This window comes from Desmodus rotundus, chromosome 12 (genome assembly GCF_022682495.2).
Source record: "Desmodus rotundus isolate HL8 chromosome 12, HLdesRot8A.1, whole genome shotgun sequence".
Taxonomy (NCBI): Eukaryota; Metazoa; Chordata; class Mammalia; order Chiroptera; family Phyllostomidae; genus Desmodus; species Desmodus rotundus.
Window position 1 is genome coordinate 99,627,031 of NC_071398.1, and position 18,418 is coordinate 99,645,448.

An 18,418-nucleotide genomic window follows, 5' to 3' on the forward strand; every position below is an offset into this window, starting at 1 on the left:
CGGCGCTGCACACGCACGGGCAGGGTGCACAGGAAAGACAGCGGAGGCCTGTCCCCAGAGCTGGCACTGGAATGGCATTTCTAGCAATGGCTTTGGGAGGTTCTGGCCTGTCTTCTGTAGCGCGGGTAGCTTCAGAGGAATGTTTTCGTGACACTCGATCCAGGCGGGAAGGCAGATGGCTACAGTGTAGAAACAGAGGCCTCCGCCTCTCCTGAGGGTAGAGGTTCAGGGCTCGAAATGGCTGTGGCTACAGGCCCAAACCGTCTCCCCGCCCTTGTGATAAAAATACTAAAGGAACGAGGAAAACAAACGTCGGATGAGGCGAGGAGCCTCGTACCACGTGGACAGCGGGCCACATATGCTGACCTCTGAGAAACAGCAGCACCCGTGTGCCGAGAGTACTGCCTGGTCCTTAAACAGAATCGTAATGAAAACCGGGGCCATTCAACGAGGCCCTGGAAAAGTCTAGCTGCCAACCTGATTGGGAAGATAAATGAAACGGCACCGTTCACGCCACCCCGAGTCCCCCCCACTAACCTAGCTTGTCCACAGAAAAGCCACCAGCTGGCACCGGCCAAGAAGTCTGGACTCCGTTATCACCGGCACCTCCTTTTTCTGAAAGAGCGAACGGGTGAAGTGCATACAGGACGTGTTTCGATGTGGCCTCCGCAGTCTTGACCTGCTGGGGACAGAGAGGCTCTGGCCCTGGAAGCTTTTTAAAGGCAGAAGAAAACCACGACTTGAGGTTTTCTCCGCAGGAAGGGTGCCCGTGGCGTGGCGTGGAGTAAAGCCCGCACGACGAGCTTCCTGTTGGTGTAGAACGAATGGTCTCTTCTCCAGGAAATACCTTCGTTCCTCGTATTTACAGGTTTCTTCTGGCGGACACATGGGTCGCCGCGATGAAAAATGGGGCAGAGCAGTTTCTTTTCCTAATCGTGTCTCTGACGAAATGAAGGGTCCTAGACTCACGGCAGCCCACGGGTGTGGGGCTGGGCGCCCAGGGGAGCAAGGCGCTGTCCAGACAGGCCGCTCCTGGCTCTCCCGCCACTCCCGGGGCATCTACACTTCGGCAGTCTTCTCGAGGACTTTCCTTCCCAACCGTTTCAAACACAGTGGCCTGTGCTGGAAAACAGAGAGAACCTAGGTGTGAATGAACCCTGGGATTTTAGATAACGCCTGGCTTTGCACGAGCGTAGTTTTTCCATCGGTCCAATTTCCAATGATGAGAAGGGGCCGGTCAATGCCCACCGGTCTCCTCGATCCCCTGGAGGCCCTGCCTACGGCTCTGCCTCCTCAGCTCAGAAAGGGTCAGCTGCACAGAGCGCCGGGCATCCAGACGAGCAGAGCGGGCGGGTGACATCCGTCAGGGCCACCTCCGTGCGTCGGGGCGGCTAAGCACTGCTCTGCTGCCTCTCTACCACTAAGCAGTGTCTGACCCAATCCTCTGAAAGGCAGCAGGGAGCTTGGAAATTAAAAATGCACAAAAATGGTATCTAACAAGGAGAGACAAACGGTGAAGTGAGAAATGGGTCAGACTCACTGGAGTCACAGTCCAACCCCCACGGTGGCAGCGAGTGCTGGGAGGGAGGGAGGCCAAATCCGGGGGGGGGGGGGGGGGCGGGGCATGAGGGACAAAAAAAAAAAAGCAACTTTGGTGATTTCTACTGTCCTGGTACGAACTCCTTGGCCCTCTGCCACTCTAGGGACTCTGCGATGGCACAGGGCTCAGCGACCGGAGCTCGACGTGACCTGGGGGCGGGGCAGGAGACACGAGGCCCTCTGGACAGCATGCAGTGGGGGTGACAAGACTTCCTTTAGTGTGTCCTTTGGAGGAAGGAGCCAAGTGATGGAGCCCGACCACACTTTAACAGGAAGCCGGGTCAAGGCAGCTCTCGGCCCCCAGTCCGAGGAGGAGCGGCCCCTCCCTGCTAAACAAACACTGTTTGGAGGGACAAGAACGAGAAGGTGACGTGAGTCTCCTCTTCTCTGTGGACGTGTCTCCTGCTATCCGGGCCACTCTCTCTCAAGGTGGGGGGGGCGCCTGCTGTCCTCCCCGGGAGAACCCCTGACCCCTCCTCCGTTTCAGCTGTTTCCCTTCTCTACTCGACTGCGAGCTCGGCAGGCCAGTCCCCACCCTCCACCTTTGCCCGCCAGTCCCAGACATGCATCCCTGTGTTGTTATTACTCGGGAACAAAGATGCAGTTTAAAAACACCTTCCTTCAGACAACCCAGGGCTGCAAGCAATTATGCTCACTGCTCGCTCCACGCGAAGGTCAAGATGAAGAGCACGGCGATGTTTGAAAACACGGGGAAAGACGAGCGCGAGCGACAGCCCCATTTCCCAGGACTGAGGCCACCCAGGAGGAGTGAGCCCCAAGGACGGGGTCTGACGGCACGTCTGCTCCAGGAGGACCATCCCGATTCACAACGGGAACAAAACGTGCACTTCTCCCACAAAACCGCGTTAACCCAGCAGGCAGACTACGCTCCTTCAGGGCCGAGCAGTTTCGGCAGCGCAGCGCTGTTGTGGAAGGTCCTGGCCACAGACCACAGCACCCACAGGAGTTCCCCAGGAAGGAGCCGACACCACCGCCTGTTAGCACCTACGGCACGGCGCGTGGGCTCCCCGAGGCCTGGTGCCCGCCGGGGCACCAAGCGCCCACCCCCGAAGCTTACCTCAGCCGTGCGTGCGTTCAGTGGCTCTCGGCTCTGCTCTCCACGGGCATCTCCCCTCCGCCCGGCAGCTCGCCCTCGATTTCCCACAGGACGTCGTCTTCGTCCTCCAGCTTGCTAGAGATGTGGCACTTCTTGAAGCCCTGGACGATGGACTCGCTGGAGATGCTGTTCCACGCCACCATGACCCACTCCAGGAAGAGGCCAAGGGGCGGCTTCTTGGCGTTGCCGGTGGGGCTGAGCGCCAGGTTCCCCGCCAGCAGCCAGTTGGAGTACTGGGCACGCACACTGTCGTTGAGCGGCTTGTAGACCACCACGTCCAGCACCTGCAGCTGCGAGGTCAGCCCCCCCGGGATGATGACCATGTCGGTGTTCATGCTCTCCATGGAGCTCTTCACCGAGTCGGTGGCGTGGCCCCGGAAGCCGTTCAGGATCAGCATGCCGCGCTGCTTGGGCACAGCTCCCGTCCGCCGCCTCCACACCACCTCCAGCCAGTCCTGCATCAGGTCCTCTGTCATCCAGCCGTAGCGGTGGCAGCGGATCTCCATCCCGCTGGGGAACTTCCCGGGCGGGATGTACGTGCCCCTCAGAATGATGTAGGGGGGCAGTTTCCTGCCGTCGGCCAGGACGCCAAGCATGGCGGTGATCTTCAGCTTCTCCCGGCCTGGCGTCTTGACCAGGACGGGCTTTTCCCCCTGGTTGTCCACAGTCACCCTGGACGGCACCTCCAAACAGATGGGCGTCTCGTCTGCGTTCCCCATCTGGGCCACCTGGTAGTCGTGCGCCCTGCGCAGCGCCAGCACGCTGCGCTGGTAGGTGACGAGCTTCTCGGTCAGGTCCTCGGGCAGCTGCTGGGGCACGGGCACCTTGTGCCTCAGCGACAGGTCATACCTCCGCATCATCCTCCGACACCAGCCCAAGCTGGCCTTGAACCCTTTCTCCGGGATGTTCATCTCCTGGGCGATCTCGAGGGCTTTCAGCTGCATGGCCTCCCTGGTGATGGGGTCCCCCTTGGCCTGCATGTAGCGCACGTACTCGGCCACGCGCTGGTCCACCAGGGCGAAGCGCCCGTTCTTGGGGCCCCGGAAGGCCCGCCGCATGGCGTGCGCGCTCTGCAGCTGCGGCTTGACCTTGCGCCAGTCGCGCACGTTCTTCTCCAGCACGCCGAACTGCTTGGCTGCCTGGCAGTTGTTGGTGCTCTCGGCGAACTCCACCACCATCAGCTTGAAGCCCGCGTCGTAGCTGCGGCGCATGCCCCGGCTGAACTGGAACTTGGCGGCCAGGTCGTCAGCCGAGAGGTCGTAGCCCGGGAAGCCCACGGCCATGTAGAAGGGGTACCCCTCACCCCACTCGGGCAGGTCGGTGATGTCCCGAGGCAGGCGGAGGCTGAAGCCGTCCAGGGGCTGCGGTGGGGGGAACGGGGATGCGGTGTGCATGGGGCTGGCCCAGTCCGGGGGCTTGACGTCAGCTTCTTCGTGTTCTGGGAGACAAACAGGGAGGGGCGAGAACAGCACCGGTAAGTACAGTGACGTCTGGCTCGTTCCCTGACTCGGTGGGACGGCCAAGAACACCTTCACCTGAGGTCCCCCGGAGTAACAGATGCCACCGCTGAAGGGGTCACCGTGACACAGTCGCTGCGTGTCACTACCCCCGCTTCGCAGAGGCGGTGACAGCAGTTAAGGGCGTCGAGGGAGCTGAGCTAGAAGGAGGCAGAGCTGAGAACCAAGCCCAGGCACCAAGCTGGGGTCACATCGAAACCTGGGGGCCATGTTTGGGTTGAAATAACTCTCACATGGATGAGAAGCACAATAAAACGCATACCACCATCGCAGTACAGAATGCGGCGGTGTCATGGGCTGAACCACCGCTCTTGGACCAGGAACACCTACCGCAGAGATCTCACCTAGCAGCTGCAGCTTCTGAGGCAGAGGAGCGGTTCTCGCACCCCAATGCGTGCGAGAACTGGGTCTCACTGTGTGTTCACAGGGGGAGGGGGTCACAGAGACTGAATACAATTCAGGGAAATGACCACATCGCCCCGAAACTACGATGTCACCAGCTGCGACAGGAGCCCTACGTTTAAGAGGCATTCTCAATTTCAGAGATGCAGGGGGACGTGTCTTAGAATCAGCATAACGTGGCATCTGCAACTCTTCCCGCACGAGGGAAGGCAAACGAATCCAGTCTGGCGTTCCTCCGTTTGCTTCCTCGAGCTCACGCTTTGACACGTCTAACCCACAGTGGACAGAGGAGGACGTGAGCCTCAGAGAGGTCAAGGAAGTTGCCTGACGCCACACAGCATGGGAAAGGAGGTTTTTAAACAACTCTGAAGCCCAAAATCTTCCTGCCTCGCCACCCTGCATCCCTCTCACACACCCCATAGAACAAACACGGAAACTTAAGTCCCCGCCCCATGAAGCCCCCTCCGCTCGTGACAGGCGCTGGACTGGGTTAGTTGCCGGTTTAGTGGCGGTACCTGCGAAGCTTCCTCCCTGGAGCTGCCACGGGTCTGAACTCTGAGACTCCTCCTCCCCGTCCAGCCGAGAGATCATGTCTGGCTTCGGGAATGGGAATTCTGTCCAGATAAAGTAACACAGGTTCGAACCGCCGCCAAGGCCGGTCCTTTAGGATAACTCTCCCCAACCCCAGTCCTCCCACTGTGGATATTTATGGAAGACAGGGAAAGGGGCTCGGGATCCTTAGAGAAAAGTCTGACGGTCAACAGGCCTCTCCAAGGGAGTTCACAGCTCTCTGCTAACGAGGGCTGGACCTGGGGGCCACAAAAATAGGGGCCTTTAGCAGCCAGCGATCCAGCGAACCTTCCATCTGGGAGGTTCCTGCAGTTACATTCTGGTGGCCTGGCACTGTCAGCTGGGCGCAGGCCGAGGCTCTGTGAGGGTGTGTCCCCAAGCTTCTGAGGCCAGCAGGAGTGATAACGAGGCCCAGACCTGTACTGACATCTCTGAGGTGACATCTTGTGTTTTTTGATGGGGACGCCTGGGTGGAATGAGGACTGACCCAAGCAGCACAGGTCACCGAGGAGAGGGACACAATACTCATACCCCTGGCTGAGTCCAACACGGGGAACTAAATGGGCACAGAGGCCAAGTTCAGGAGACAGGGATGTTGGTTCCGTCACCCAGGGGACTCAGCAATCATTCTCTGGGCTCAGAGCCTCTAGGGGACAGGGGGCCACGAAGCCTTACCCAGGGACAGCACGGTCTCGTAGTTCATCCTCATGACCTCCCGGTACAGGGCCTTCTGCGGCTCGGTCAGCACTTCCCACTCCTCGTCCGAGAAGTAGATGGCCACCTCATCAAAGAGGGCTGGCACCTGGGGCAGAGCGGGCCTTTCTCAGGGGCTAATGGGCACGTGCGGGCAGCTCACACCTTCGTCTCCGCGGGAGGGGCCTTGTCCCAGGGGAATCATCTGTCCACCTGCACAGTGGCCACTAGAGGCAAAAAAGGACCCAAGCCCAGGTCCCCGTGCCCTGCAGACTTCACACCCCCACTGGCTCTCAGGCAGGGATGGCAGCCCCTGGAGAAGCCCCCAGTCACCAAGCTCCAGCTGGGGACCGGCTCCTACACACCAGGGATTGCTAATCCTCCCTCACTCCAGAGCTGGACAGGGACACACCGGCCTGCTCTGTCCCTCGGTCGCGACCCTCTGCCAGGGCTGGGTTTGGTGTGAGTTCAAGAAATCCCTGCCCCACCTGACCTCAGAGGTTCCCGGGCACTGGTCTGCGTTTCTCACCGGCCCTCGTGTCCGACCCTGAACCCAAAGCAGCCAGTGAGGAGCCAGCCACCGCGGGCCACCGGCCTGTCCCAGGCGCACGAGCAGAAGGACAGAGGGCTCTGTGTAAGGACATTCCAGAGCACACTCGTCAGAGGGACCCAGGAACAGAGGCGCTAAGGATGGAGGACTGTCCCTCTTGTCCCCCAGTGGGGAAGGATGCCCGGCAGCTAAAGGCAGCCATGCCACCCACACCAACCTCCTCCTGTTTACTTAACTATTTTCTTTTCTTTTAACTACACTTGTTTCTTGTGATCACTAAAAATCCTCCTCCAAAGGTCACTGCATTTGGCAGCGAGGAACTACCGGGCCCCTTCCTGCAGGCTGGCTCCCTTGATTGCTGCTTCCAAAGCTGTTCCTCGGCTGCATCTAGGGCCCAGGTGGTGACGAGGGCGACATTCTCGCCAGCCCAGAAAATGAGCTGTGTGCAGAACCAACGGCTGCCCCGGGCACCTGGTCATCAGTCACACAGACACACGGGCCTCTCCTCCTCACTCCCCAAGTCCAGGCATTCCCTCCCCACACCCACAACCCACATGCAGGGAGCACCCCAGGAGTGCCCTGGAGCTCACTCACTGTCCCCCCAAACCACTTCAATTCATCAAGGAGGCAACACTCAGAGAGGGCTTCTTTCTGAGCAAAGACACACAGCCAAGACATGGGACTGGGCACTCTCTGGCCTCCACAGTCCAGTTCTGCAGAGCCCAGCGGCCGCCTCAGTGACCAGGCCTCCACTGTCCCCCGCCTCTGAGCCCAGCTGCACCCCAGCACCCCAGCCTCCACCCTCCGCGCCCCCACACACACGTCTCCTGCTCTGCCTCGGAGGATCCCCTATTCCCGGCCCGGCCAACACCCACCCTGCGTCAGGGACTCGGCCCAGATGTCCCATTCCCCGCCGTGCCCTGACTCACCTCCACGGTGGCACTTAGCCCAGTGAACGTCCTCTCGCCCACCGGGGAGAACGTGAGCTCGTGTCCACCTCTCCCACCAGGACACCAGCTCACCGAGGGCAGAGCCTGGGCTCCTCCTGATTTGTTTCCCTCACCTCCACACCTTACTGGCAAATACTCTGCCCCCCCTTCTCTTGCTCCACCTGCACTAGTCTCAAGTGACAGTGATGTTTTACAGGACACAGAAGCGAGCCTCGACTTTGGAGTGCGAGTGGACAAAACCCCCTACGTGTGAGACCCCGGGGAGGCCACGCAGCTGGGCCTCGGGCAGTCCTGAGACTTCATCCATCTGGACCTCCGGCCAGCGATTTCCGCATCCCCACCCCCCGTCCCTTCCAGGCTTTTCCTCTAAGTCCCTGTGGCCTGCGCTCTCCCAAGGAAATTCCAGATCTGGACCGTACCTATTTATAGTCCCTTCCCTTCGCTGGTAACAGGGGACGCAGAGCTGGCTGTCCTGCCATTTCAGAGGGGTGGTCCATTCCCACGCAGGGCGCTCTGGGCCAGGTGACATGCATGCATCCATCCATCCATCCGGGCCCTGCGCCGTGGGGAGGCGGCCAGAGGCCGGCGACCGAGCCGCAGAGCAGCTTCACACAAGTGCACATTATGCTCCAGGGCACACAGAGGGGGCTCAGACAGTCCCTTCACAGCTGCCCTCGGTGACAGTCACCAAGCTGGACTCCCACCAGGCCCTTCTGTGATGGCCCCTCCCTCCACAGAGCCCTTTTATCTGGCTGAGCATAACGGAGCTAGCCCTGGGTGAGACTCAGCCCAGCCCTCGGTCCACCCCAGCCGCCCTTCCTGGCCTCACCCCCCGCTCCCTCCACTGGAGCCAGCCAGACGCTCTTCCTGCAGCCCCGCCGCCGCCGCCCAGCAGCTGGCACCCCAGGGCTTATCCGCAGGGCCAGCGCCTCCAGCGCCCAGGCACACGAGCTGGCCTCCCCTGGGTGGCAGCTGCAGAGATGCAGGCAACCCGGTCCCCCGCCCTCTGGGCCCCGCCCCGCCCACTTCTCTCTCCCCTTTCCCCACTGGATCCTGGACCTGCCCCCAGCGCTGCCCTGGCGGCTTCCACTGGAGCGCTGGGGCCTCCGCGGGCCTGGAACACAAGCCCCCAGTTTTAACGCCCTAGAGCAGGGCTTTTGCAATTGGGCACAACCGGCATTTCCACCCAGACGGTTCTCTGTTGGGGGCTGTGCTGGGCACTGAAGACGCTCGGCAAGGACGTGGGCCTCTACCCAGGAGACACCGCCAATAGGCTCTCCCACTCCCCAACCCCACCCCACGCCACGCCAACCACAGACGTCCCCAGGAGCACAGGCAGCTGGGGGCAGGGCGGCCAGTGGATCGGGCCCAGGCCCAGGCTTGCCTTCTCCAGGAAGCTTCCTGAGCTGTGCTGCCAGAGCGTGACCCCCCGCCCCAGGAGCTGGCTGCCAGCACCACACCCCCAACGCTGCCCTCTGCTGACGTCCCTGTCTTCCTCACCTGACCCCTGACTCCACGACCCCGGAGGTCTTGTCTCATCAACAGCACCCAGCACGGTGCTCGCTATTTCCCTCCTCCTTTCCCAGGGGAGCCCGGTCTTCACGCTGCACCCTTATCACTGTCCCGACAGCCTCCAGCGGCCACTTTCCCGCACCTGTCTCCAAGGTCCGCCACTCTACCCAGATGCGCTGGGTGGGCTGATTCAGCCTCAAAGCCCAGGGCTCCTGTGGCCTCGGTCTTGCTCCGGGCTCCACTGGTCCTCCTGGGTGTCCCCAGCTGCAGGGAATCAGAGCCAGGAGGAGGACAGGTGGGCAGGGAACACGGAAGAGGCAAGCACAGGTGCAGCCTCCACTGCTGGGACGGGGAACCACAGCCTGCGGGGAACGTTGCAGTTTTAGTCCACGTTGTTGAGACAGGACACACGCAGCGAAACGCCCAACCTGGAAGGGTCCAGCTCAGCAGGCATTTTAAGACCAAGGGAGCGCGTGCACCCTTGGGGCAAAGGATCAGCTCCCTACACCCCACCCCCTCAGGTGGGAAGGGGGCCGCTGACCCGGCAACATCACGACTCTCTGGCTACAGACGTCACAGGCCCCACAGGTGATGATGCTGGTGACACCCAGAAGCAAAGCGGGACTAAGCAGAGGGAAGGAACATCGGCTTGTTGCCACCGAAAATGGTCAGCGTTCACCGTGAACACTTAGACCGAACTGTAACTGTCCGTCACACTGACATGTCTGCGAGGGGACCCACATTCTCACCCACTGTTCTGTCGGGGGTGCTTCACACGCCCAGCTGCCGCCCCCCACCGCTCCGCCCGGGCCCGTCGGGAGTGCAGCTTCCCCACGCCAGCCCCGAGGAGCCAGGTCTTGTCGTAGGTGGCTCCCGTCCACCAGCAGCAGGTGACAGGCTCTCTCCTCGCCCGAACTTGCGTCAGGTGGCTCCGAGCCCTCTTCCCTGTGAGGTCCCCTCCTGCCCTCAGCTGGCCAGTTCAGTTTTAGCAAGAATCCTCCTAAGTCAGTTTAGAAACCCACCCCCCCCGACCCTGGATACCCGAGCGCCCTGGGCTGCCTTCAGCAAGAGCCCCCACCCCAGGTACTTCTTCATCCACGGAGCCCCCACGCTGCCTCCTGGCTCAAAGGCCCCACTGTCGTTATTCTATTCGGGATGCAGCCAGATCCCTGTCCCCGACTGTGACACCGACACCTTTCTCAGCTGTCCTGAACAGAGCCTTCCTTACCACCCTAACAAACGTCAGACCACTTTTTCTTCAACGTCAGTCAGCAAACACTCAGTGGCATCGACCACGTGGCTGGCCATGAGCGGGATGCAGGGAACACAGGGTCCAGGAGAGGCTGGGCCTGCCTGGCCTCCTGGGCGGGCAGGCAGGTGGGCAGGCCACTCAGGTAACCAGCTGGGTTTCCACAGCGCCTTTTAAAGCCACAGCACTGTTTTCTCAGGAACGCAAACACCTGCATGGGGCTGGGCTACTTTTACATCCCGTGTCAGTCCTAGACGGGGGAGCTTCACACAAAGCCCAGCTCCTGGGCCCTGCTGCTCGGCTGCGTGGCCCCCCACACCTTGACTTACCCACGCGCTCTCGGAGCAGATGCGGACCTTCTGCGTGTCTGTGGGGCCATCCTCCAGCTCTGGGCTCTGAATCTCTTCTTCCCCTTCCTCCACTTTCAGGGTCAGATTCAGAGGGAAGGCTGTGGACTCCATGTCTGCAAGCAAGATGCGTTGGGAGAAATCAGACCAGTGTGAACTCTTCCCGGCCTGAAGGGGTGGGGATGGCGGGGGTCTGCCTACGCAACCTCTTAGCTCTGAGCTCTGCTGGGCTGGGATGAAGGAAGGGAATAGCCAGGCCTGGGAGGAAGTGCGGCAGGCACCCTGAGGCTAGAAGGGGCACCTTTAATCATGGTGTAAGGAAAGGCTGCAAGCAGAGAGCATAGTAGAGGCCTTCAAATATTTAACAAGCTCTCCCGGGCCAGGTAGCTCAGCTGGTTAGAGGGTCCTCCCCACGTGTCAAGGTTGCGGGTTCCACCCCCCGTCAGGGCACGTGCGAGACTCAACCAATGGATGCACAAATGAGCGGAACCACAATTCGATATTTCTCTGTCTCTCGCCCTTCCTCTCCCTCTCTAAAGTCAATAAGTAAAAAATTTAAAAAGCACTCTGTGAAGAGACCAGACTGGTTCTGTAGAGATCCAAGGGCACAATCGGCATGAGTAGACATCCCGGAAGAGTGCAGGGGCAGGCAGGATGCTCCCGGCCAGCGCCACCCAAACTGGACGCGGTCCAGAGAGTGGTTGGCTTCCAATCACTGAAGGTGTCGGAGCGCAGACAGGCCGCTCGCTGGGCTGGGTCGCTCCGGCAGGCCGCTCACGCACCAGGGGGTGGTTTGGCTCAGAACCGCCACCACTCAGGTCATTCTGGAGCCAGCGACACATAGTGAGGGGTGACGCCGGGATACAACGGGGTGCGCAATTCTACTGGGGCCCGGCCCCCGGGGAGCTGCCTCGCTGCCGCTGGGCACAAGTGCCCTCTTCTGCGGAGCTGGGCGGCGAGCAAAGAGGGCCGCGCTCCCGCCCTCTGGGGGCCTACAGTCACTAGCTGCGCGGTGAGGGCGCGTCTTGGGGGCCGCGTCCTCCCCGGCGGCCGGAGAAAACATCGCTCTCGAGTTCAAAGTCGGCTTCTTCCATATTTCCGGAAAGGACGCACGAATGCGGCAGGGAGGGGTCTGGGGCGCGCGGAACAGGCTTCAGATCCTCGAGCGGGGGCCCCAACTTGGCCACGGCCTGCCCGCCGGCTCCCGGGCAGTGGGGTTGGCGGCGGGAGGCGGGGTGCCCGCGGCCCGGCCGCCGGCCGCGCCCGGGGCCGCTCGGGTCCCTCCAGCCATCTTGTCCCAGTTCCCTTCTCCGCGGCCCCCGCGCGGCCGGCCCAGTCCGGCCCCGCGCACCTGCCGAGCGCCGGCGCCGCCCGCCTCCCGTCGGCCCGCAACAAAGGCGGCGGCCGTGCAGCTGCAGCCCCGGCCCCGGGAGGGTCCCCGCCCCCCCGCCCCCGCCCCACGCGCGCGCTCGGCGCCGCCGCGCACGCTCACCTCCGGGCCGACCGCCGTGGCGCAAGCCGGGACGCGGGAGGCGCCGAGAGCTCCGGCCCGGCTGTCACAGCGCCATCCCGGCCGTCTCTCCGGCGGCCCGAACGCGCGGCCCCTCGGGAGGGAGCGCGACGACACGTGGTGGGAGAGGGAGGGTCCGGCCGCGAGCTGAGGGTGTTGGGAGGCGAGGGGCGGAGCGCGCTGATGTCACCAGGCGCTGCGCCCGGGGACGCGCCCGCTCCCACCCTCGTCCCGCGGCTTCCGGCCGCCCCGCGCGCCCGGGGGCACTCGGCCTCCCGTGGGCTGCGCGCGACCTCCGGTGGAGGTGGCGGGAACCGACCGGGTCTGCCTTTTAACAAGTGCTCCTGGGCACTCACCCGTGGTTTGCACCCGGGCACCCTCTTCTGCTTCAAGAAATGCGTTGCGCAGAGCAGCCCAGCTGGGGGGCTGCAGGAGGCTGGTGGGGTGCGTGTGCACAATATTCGGGGACCCTCCTGCTGTATCCTAGCAGGCATGTGTGCAGAACTTGTTAATATACAAGGAGAAGGAACTTCCTGATTTGTCTATTGGTTGCCTGTTAAACCCCAAACAAGGAATCTCGTGGACGGAGAAAGTGTCTAAAGGAATCCTCCCCGAGATGTTAAAAAAGTATGTTTTCCCCTGGACAGCACAGCTAAAGGGAGTGGAGAAGCCCGAAGCCCAGAAGGAGCTTCTGGACTTGGGTTTTGTTGGGAACGCATTGGGGAGAAAAACTATTCTGACACTTGTTAAAATGGAAAGGAAGACTTTTCCGGGGATTATTGAGATAGGGGTCCAGACTATCGAAAGTCGGGGAGAGCCACCCACTCAGTTCAGAACTCAGCGAAGACAGGTCGGGGAGTAACAACCCAACAGAGTGAGGGGTCAGCGGGTAGGGGTTTACCAAGAGGAGGCGGGAGGGTTGCGGGGTTCTTGCTAAACCGATTTATCAGGATTCCTGCAGATGGCTGTCGAGATCAATCAGACAGATAAGCACCCGTGGGGGCGCCTCTGGGATGACTCAGCGAGATTCTTGCTAAAACCAGGCTGGGTCCGTCAAGGACAAGGACAGGAGGCGGGGTGGGGCGCTCAAGGTGGAGGCCTGGTGGAGGAGAGCTCGGAGGGGCCTGACTACAACTTGGTGAAGGAGAGAGATTGGTCTAACTCTTCAGAAGGGACCCAACCAGCGGGGACCTTCCTGAATTCTGGACTTTGAACCCTCCTCCCCATGGGCTCAGTTATGGTCATGGGACCCCCCTTTGCACAAGTCTGTGATTGTCCACAAGGAGGGACAGCGGGCTGGACAAGGACAAGACGCTGAGCGCACCCCTGTGTAAGTGGCTTTGTTAAGTCGGGTCACAGGTCTGTGCCTGGGCCTCCTCATCTTGAAGTGCGGAGTCCACCAGATGTCCAAGCTCTGGCTCCGCCTTGTCACTCAGAGATTCCAAGCTCCATAAGATCAGACTTCATCTTTGTCTGAACGGGGAGTGACCGGCCCGGCCCTTGAAGTAGGCTGGTAGGATGCATTTCTGTGCGTGGGTGGGTGGTTAGTAAATAAATATGAGGACACGCGAGGAATCGACCTCTTAGTTCTCTATTGGAGCTGGTGGCCTGACTCCCTCTTCAAGAGGAGGGCCTCTTGAATTAGTGCAGCACCCAGCCACAGGGATGGAAGGAAGATCCATCCCAGGGAACTGTAGCGAGCGCACATTTGTGACCTCCGGTAGGGCTCCGCGGGGACTGAGGTAGATTGACTCACCGGTCCCGGTCCTTTGCGCCCCTGGGAGCTTTTGTCCTCTGCCCTGACAAAAACAAGCCCAGGTACTTAACCTCTCCAGCCTTGCAGAGGGAAGTGGGGAGGTCAGGCTGAGGTCGCCCTCTGCTGGCCACTCCAGGTAGGGCCGGGGCTCTGAACAAAGGCCGGGTGTCCAGGGGAAGGTCTCAGTCCCAGAATTGCTCCCCCAAACGGATACTGTGAAACAATTCCAATGATCAACAAGGAAGCAAGCTCTGGAAGAATTCCTTTTCCATGCTCATCATTTGCAGCATCACCAGAAAAAATAAAATACTGTGACGATTTTGGAAATTCAGGTGGGACTATTAAAAGTCATTAGAATCCTGTCTGTAAAAACATGTATTATTCACATTACAAAGATCCTGGGCTTTGAGATGAGACACAGCCAGAGTCTAATCCCAACTCTGTCACTGATCCGCTCTTTGACCTTGGGGAAATTACCCCTCCCTTCTCCAAGCCTCACTTTCTCCTTCCTTGCAAAGTGAGCTGTGGGACAAGGACGCCCCCCAGTGGACGTTGGGTGGAGAAGTGAAAAAGGCGGGTAGAGAGGACACAGAGACCCAGTGCGCATGAAAATACCGGACAGTAGACCACCTCCATGGAAAGCCACATTCCACTTCAAATATTGTTACTTTGTTAAGCACTTTGTAGATCTGTTCCAGGCTCTTGCTACTTTTTAGACATGTATCAATTATGGAATGTGCGTGAACTTGCCCTTAAAAGTAGTTGCCTGCTCAATTCCACAGCCACCAGGAGAAAAGGCGCCCTCCTGCCAAAGAGGAAAAGCTCTGTTCCTGGGACATGAATCAAAACGATGCAATCAAAGGCCAAAAGCCTTTCTTTAACCCCTGAGTTCCTGCTTCCCACCAGTGTCTGAGCTTGGCAGGAACTTGAGGGAAGGTAGTGAACGTACCTCAGCCCGCCCTTCGGGGGCCTGGCAATCTGCAGAGGCATCAGAGGCTGGTGGACCCTAAGGGAGGGGAAGCTGAAAGGAGGTTTCAAGAGATGCCTAGAGAAAGAGGCTATCTGGTGGGATAATTACATTTATAATTCATGGGAACTCAGAACAGTTACAACCTGATGAAAGCTTCAAGGCGCTATTGTTAGCTAATACAAATAGCTTGGTAATGATGTCACACATCCATGGCCCATTATTACAGCCATTAGAGTGACTGTGTTAATACATGAACACGTGGGGGGCAGATTCCGCGGGCGCTCCTTGAAGCTTTGTATCTGTGAAGTCAACCATCGCAAGTTTCAGGACAAGACTCACCCAGAAATGAGGCTTTTTCTGGGCCTCACTCACGCCAGCTGGCGCGGTCAGGTGCGACTCCAGCTACTACAGACCTCAGACCTGACGCTCTTGCTTCTGTGCTCTTGGAACCTGCACGTGACGCGTGTCATATTGTTCTACCCTTTGCTGTCTTCCCCGAACCCACCTCTCCCCCACAGAGGTCCTGTTCCCTCGGGCTAGAAAACAGCACGTCGGAGCAGAGGGACTCCGGAAAGAGGTACCGGAGTCCAGCTGTCTTCCGTCAAGCCAGACCCTGACGAGACGGGCAAAATCAAAAACAAACAATGTCATTCTTCACTGAGATGTCTTCGTTCTGGAAAAGAGCATTGTTCTTCATAAAGCATGTTCTGTTAATAGGCCTTGGGTTTATAGTTGTTCTTCATAAACAAACAATAACTATTTTAAGTGTCTTGGTTTTAATTTCTAATATGGTGCATATCAGTGGAGGTCACTCACAGGAAGAATCCTTTTGGAGTCTTCGATGATTTCAAGGGTAGAGAGGCGACCGAGAACCAATAACATTGTTTAAAATAAGGGAGACGTGTTGCCATTTACTGGGTGGCTGAAGGTTGCGATTTCTCACGTCATTCAGAGTAATTTATACAATGTATATTTTCTTTATGGAGTAAATAGCTAAGGGATAATGTCTTTTGTAAAAGTATTACTCATTAGGGATAGGCTGTTAAGAATATGTTTAAATATTAATAGCAAATAACTACAGAACAAAATAAATAGAGTACCCTCCTAAATTTAAAAGGCGGGGGGCATATGGATACAGAACATCCATTACTGGATTGGCCAAAAGCAGAAACTTATACTTAGAGGATTATAAAGAAGGAAATTCTAAGAAGGAATGCCTTTCATATCAAAATAAGCCTCTGTCCTCGTCCAGTGGGATTCTGGGATCGCAAACAAGAGACAGCCACAGATCATAACTGTCACCCTGCAGGGCATGGAGGAGTTCAACAGCCTCTCGTGGCCCCTATTCGCCCTGGAGGGTATGGCCCCGCCGTCAGACTGTTCCCAGTCGAAGCACGAAACTCGGAAGTTCTGGCTGTAGATTTGTTAACGTGGCAGCTGGAACTGGAGCTGGAAGAGCCCCTCTCCCCGTGGTCCCAACACCTTTGTCATTGTCCTTGCCGGCTATTGAATAATAACTCCCGGTGTGGGAAGTTGCGTTCTTCCTCCCGCACTGCGAGGCCGTCGGTACGGAGGCGCGTGCGAGGCAGACGCTCCACACTCTGGCAGGCACGGCCGTTTTCAGGTTTCTGCAGGTGGGAAAACAGACTTCGGGCAAATCGGTGGACGCAATTAATCCAATTTTTCAAAACGCCTTTGTAAACTTTCCGCATAAAAAGTCAGAAGAGGGTCTCAGTAGAATAGAAATCGGCTTTAATGGCAGCTCTGGAAAGAAAGAAAAAACAAAAAAACTGGCGGAAAATCCTTAAACTCCACCCAGTGGGCGGAGGAAAACTGAGCTCCAGAAAGCACCGGGTGGGCTCTGGCTGCAAAACTGGAAAAGAAGTTCCAGGAAAGAGCTGAATTGTCAGTTGAAGCAGAATCTGGGCAGGGAGTGGGGGCAGGTGGGACAGCACTGGGGTCAAGGTCAGGTCACACTTCCGCAAACCATACCGAATCTCCAAACAAGGTCTATGACGTTCTTCTTTATAATAACTTTGAACAGTTATTCTAAAAATAGAATCACAAGCGCATCCGCCCTGAACTGTAAGTGTCTTGAGAGCAGAGCAGAGCCTCAGTTGGCACCACGCGGCCAAGGACAGTGCCGGGCACAGGCCCGCCGTCGTTAAGTATGGAAAGAATTCAATGCTTTAAACACACTGCAACATTTTCTGCAACATTATCTTTTCATGCCAGCTTCTCTAAAATTACAAAAACCTAGAAGCCAGGCCACTGAAATTTCACTGACATTAATTACACCCAGTGCGCTGAAGCTTCGGTTTATGGGTAGCTTGTTTTGGGGAAGGCCCAGGAGCAAATGAGCTCTAACATTTGTCTCCAGATTTAAGCCCTGCCTTGGTAGTCAGCCAATGGTGGGGTGGGAAGGCTCTCTCTCGGCTTGTGCAATCTGTTTTCTTGTAATTCCTTCTTTGTCAGCTACCCCCTGAGCTCTTCTGTGTAAAGTGAGGCCGGGAAAAGCGTCAGGCTGTCTTTGGGAAGCTCATGCGGTTCACATCAGGCATGGGAAGCTCATTTGTCCGCGGGATTTTACCTCTGCAGGCGAGAGGAAATGACAAGGTGCGCGATCAGGTGAATCTCACGGAGGAAAACTGTAAACAGTTGTCAGCAGTGGAAGGAAATGGAAGGAAATATTCTCGTCACGTTGCAGAAACACCCAGATGACCACATTATTTCTAAGCAATCGCGCAGCCAGAGAGGGCTCAGGGCCGGGTAATTACGCGTGGCTCAGAGAGCGCTTCAAACAATGCGTCCCGGAGGGGCCTTCACTCGGCGGGCCTCGCCTCTCCTTCCACTAGTGATGGCAGCCCTGCTTCTTATTATACCAGCCCTTTGTGCTTGGAATGATTATTTTTCATTCACCAAGAAAATATCTATAGAGCACCTGCTACGTGGGGCCTACTTTTCTGGGTGATTTACCTGTGACTTTGCTTTCCACAGTTTCAGTGACGCTGGTCAGCCAGGGTCCGAGAACACCACACAGAACCCCAGCAATAAACCACTGACCCGAGGTCCCGCGTGCTGAGCGGAGGGGAAATCCTGCCAGTCCTGCTCCCGCCCGGACGTGACCCCTCCCCTGTCTGTCTCCGGCTCTGGACGCCCCGCCCCGCGGTCACAAAAGAGCCTCTGGCGTCAGCTGGAAGGAGGCAGCGTCACGGGGCTTGGGCTCCAGTCACCACGGCCTCACGTCTCAGGGGCCCCAAAGCATTGGAGCGGTGATGCTGGCAGTTCCCGCGTGCCCAGAAGCCTGAGGTTACCAGGCTTACGTCACTCACCTCCCTTCATGACGTCATCTAAGAGCATTGCCTGGCGGCGGTGTTAGAGAGACCTCATTCCATCATGTTTGTATCAGTTCCTGGTTGCAGTCCTGGTTTATTACTATTGTTTGTTCATCCTAAGAATAGCTGGAAAAAATTAGGCTCTTTTTGGAGATTATGTAATTTATTGTTTATCTGAAGTCCACTCAGTCACGTGTCTGGAGTGAGGATTTTACTGGACGCGGCCACGCAGATGTGCGCGTTGCCCGGCCGTGTTGCTCCAGTCCCGCGGGCCACTCTGGGGTCGGCGTGTGCCCGGAGCACAGACGGACACGTGCGAGTGGATAACTCGGAGGCTGGGT

The 18,418-nt window shown here is 58.4% G+C and overlaps 1 protein-coding gene across 3 annotated transcripts; it reads right to left on the reverse strand.

Moving 5' to 3' along the window:
• Positions 1-626: 626 nt before the first annotated feature.
• POGK (pogo transposable element derived with KRAB domain) lies at positions 627-12,155 on the reverse strand. Of its 3 annotated transcripts, none has more exons than XM_053915096.2 (6): positions 11,999-12,155; positions 10,489-10,622; positions 5,881-6,007; positions 5,151-5,249; positions 2,678-4,154; positions 627-1,122 (listed from the first exon to the last, which is right to left on the reverse strand). In XM_053915096.2, the coding sequence occupies exons 2-5, from the start codon at positions 10,618-10,620 to the stop codon at positions 2,695-2,697; spliced, it is 1,818 nt and encodes a 605-aa protein (XP_053771071.1). In that variant the 5' UTR covers positions 10,621-10,622; positions 11,999-12,155; the 3' UTR covers positions 627-1,122; positions 2,678-2,694. The 3 variants fall into 3 exon arrangements, with proteins under 3 accessions (XP_053771071.1, XP_045045914.2, XP_024409625.3); XM_045189979.3 differs by lacking the exon at positions 11,999-12,155 and adding an exon at positions 11,086-11,916; XM_024553857.4 differs by lacking the exon at positions 11,999-12,155 and adding an exon at positions 11,073-11,916.
• Positions 12,156-18,418: the final 6,263 nt, after the last annotated feature.

What these genes read in the sequence shown, in the direction of transcription:
- POGK (XM_024553857.4), bottom strand. Translation starts at nt 11,124, where the DNA reads ATGCCGATTGTGCCCTTGGATCTCTACAGAACCAGTCTGGTCTCTTCA. An exon ending in CAGTCTGGTCTCTTCACAGA is followed by an intron (nt 10,623 to 11,072) that starts GTGCTTTTTAAA and finishes TCTTGCTTGCAG; the next exon opens with ACATGGAGTCCACAGCCTTC. An exon ending in CCAGGGAGGAAGCTTCGCAG is followed by an intron (nt 4,155 to 5,150) that starts GTACCGCCACTA and finishes TTTGTCTCCCAG; the next exon opens with AACACGAAGAAGCTGACGTC.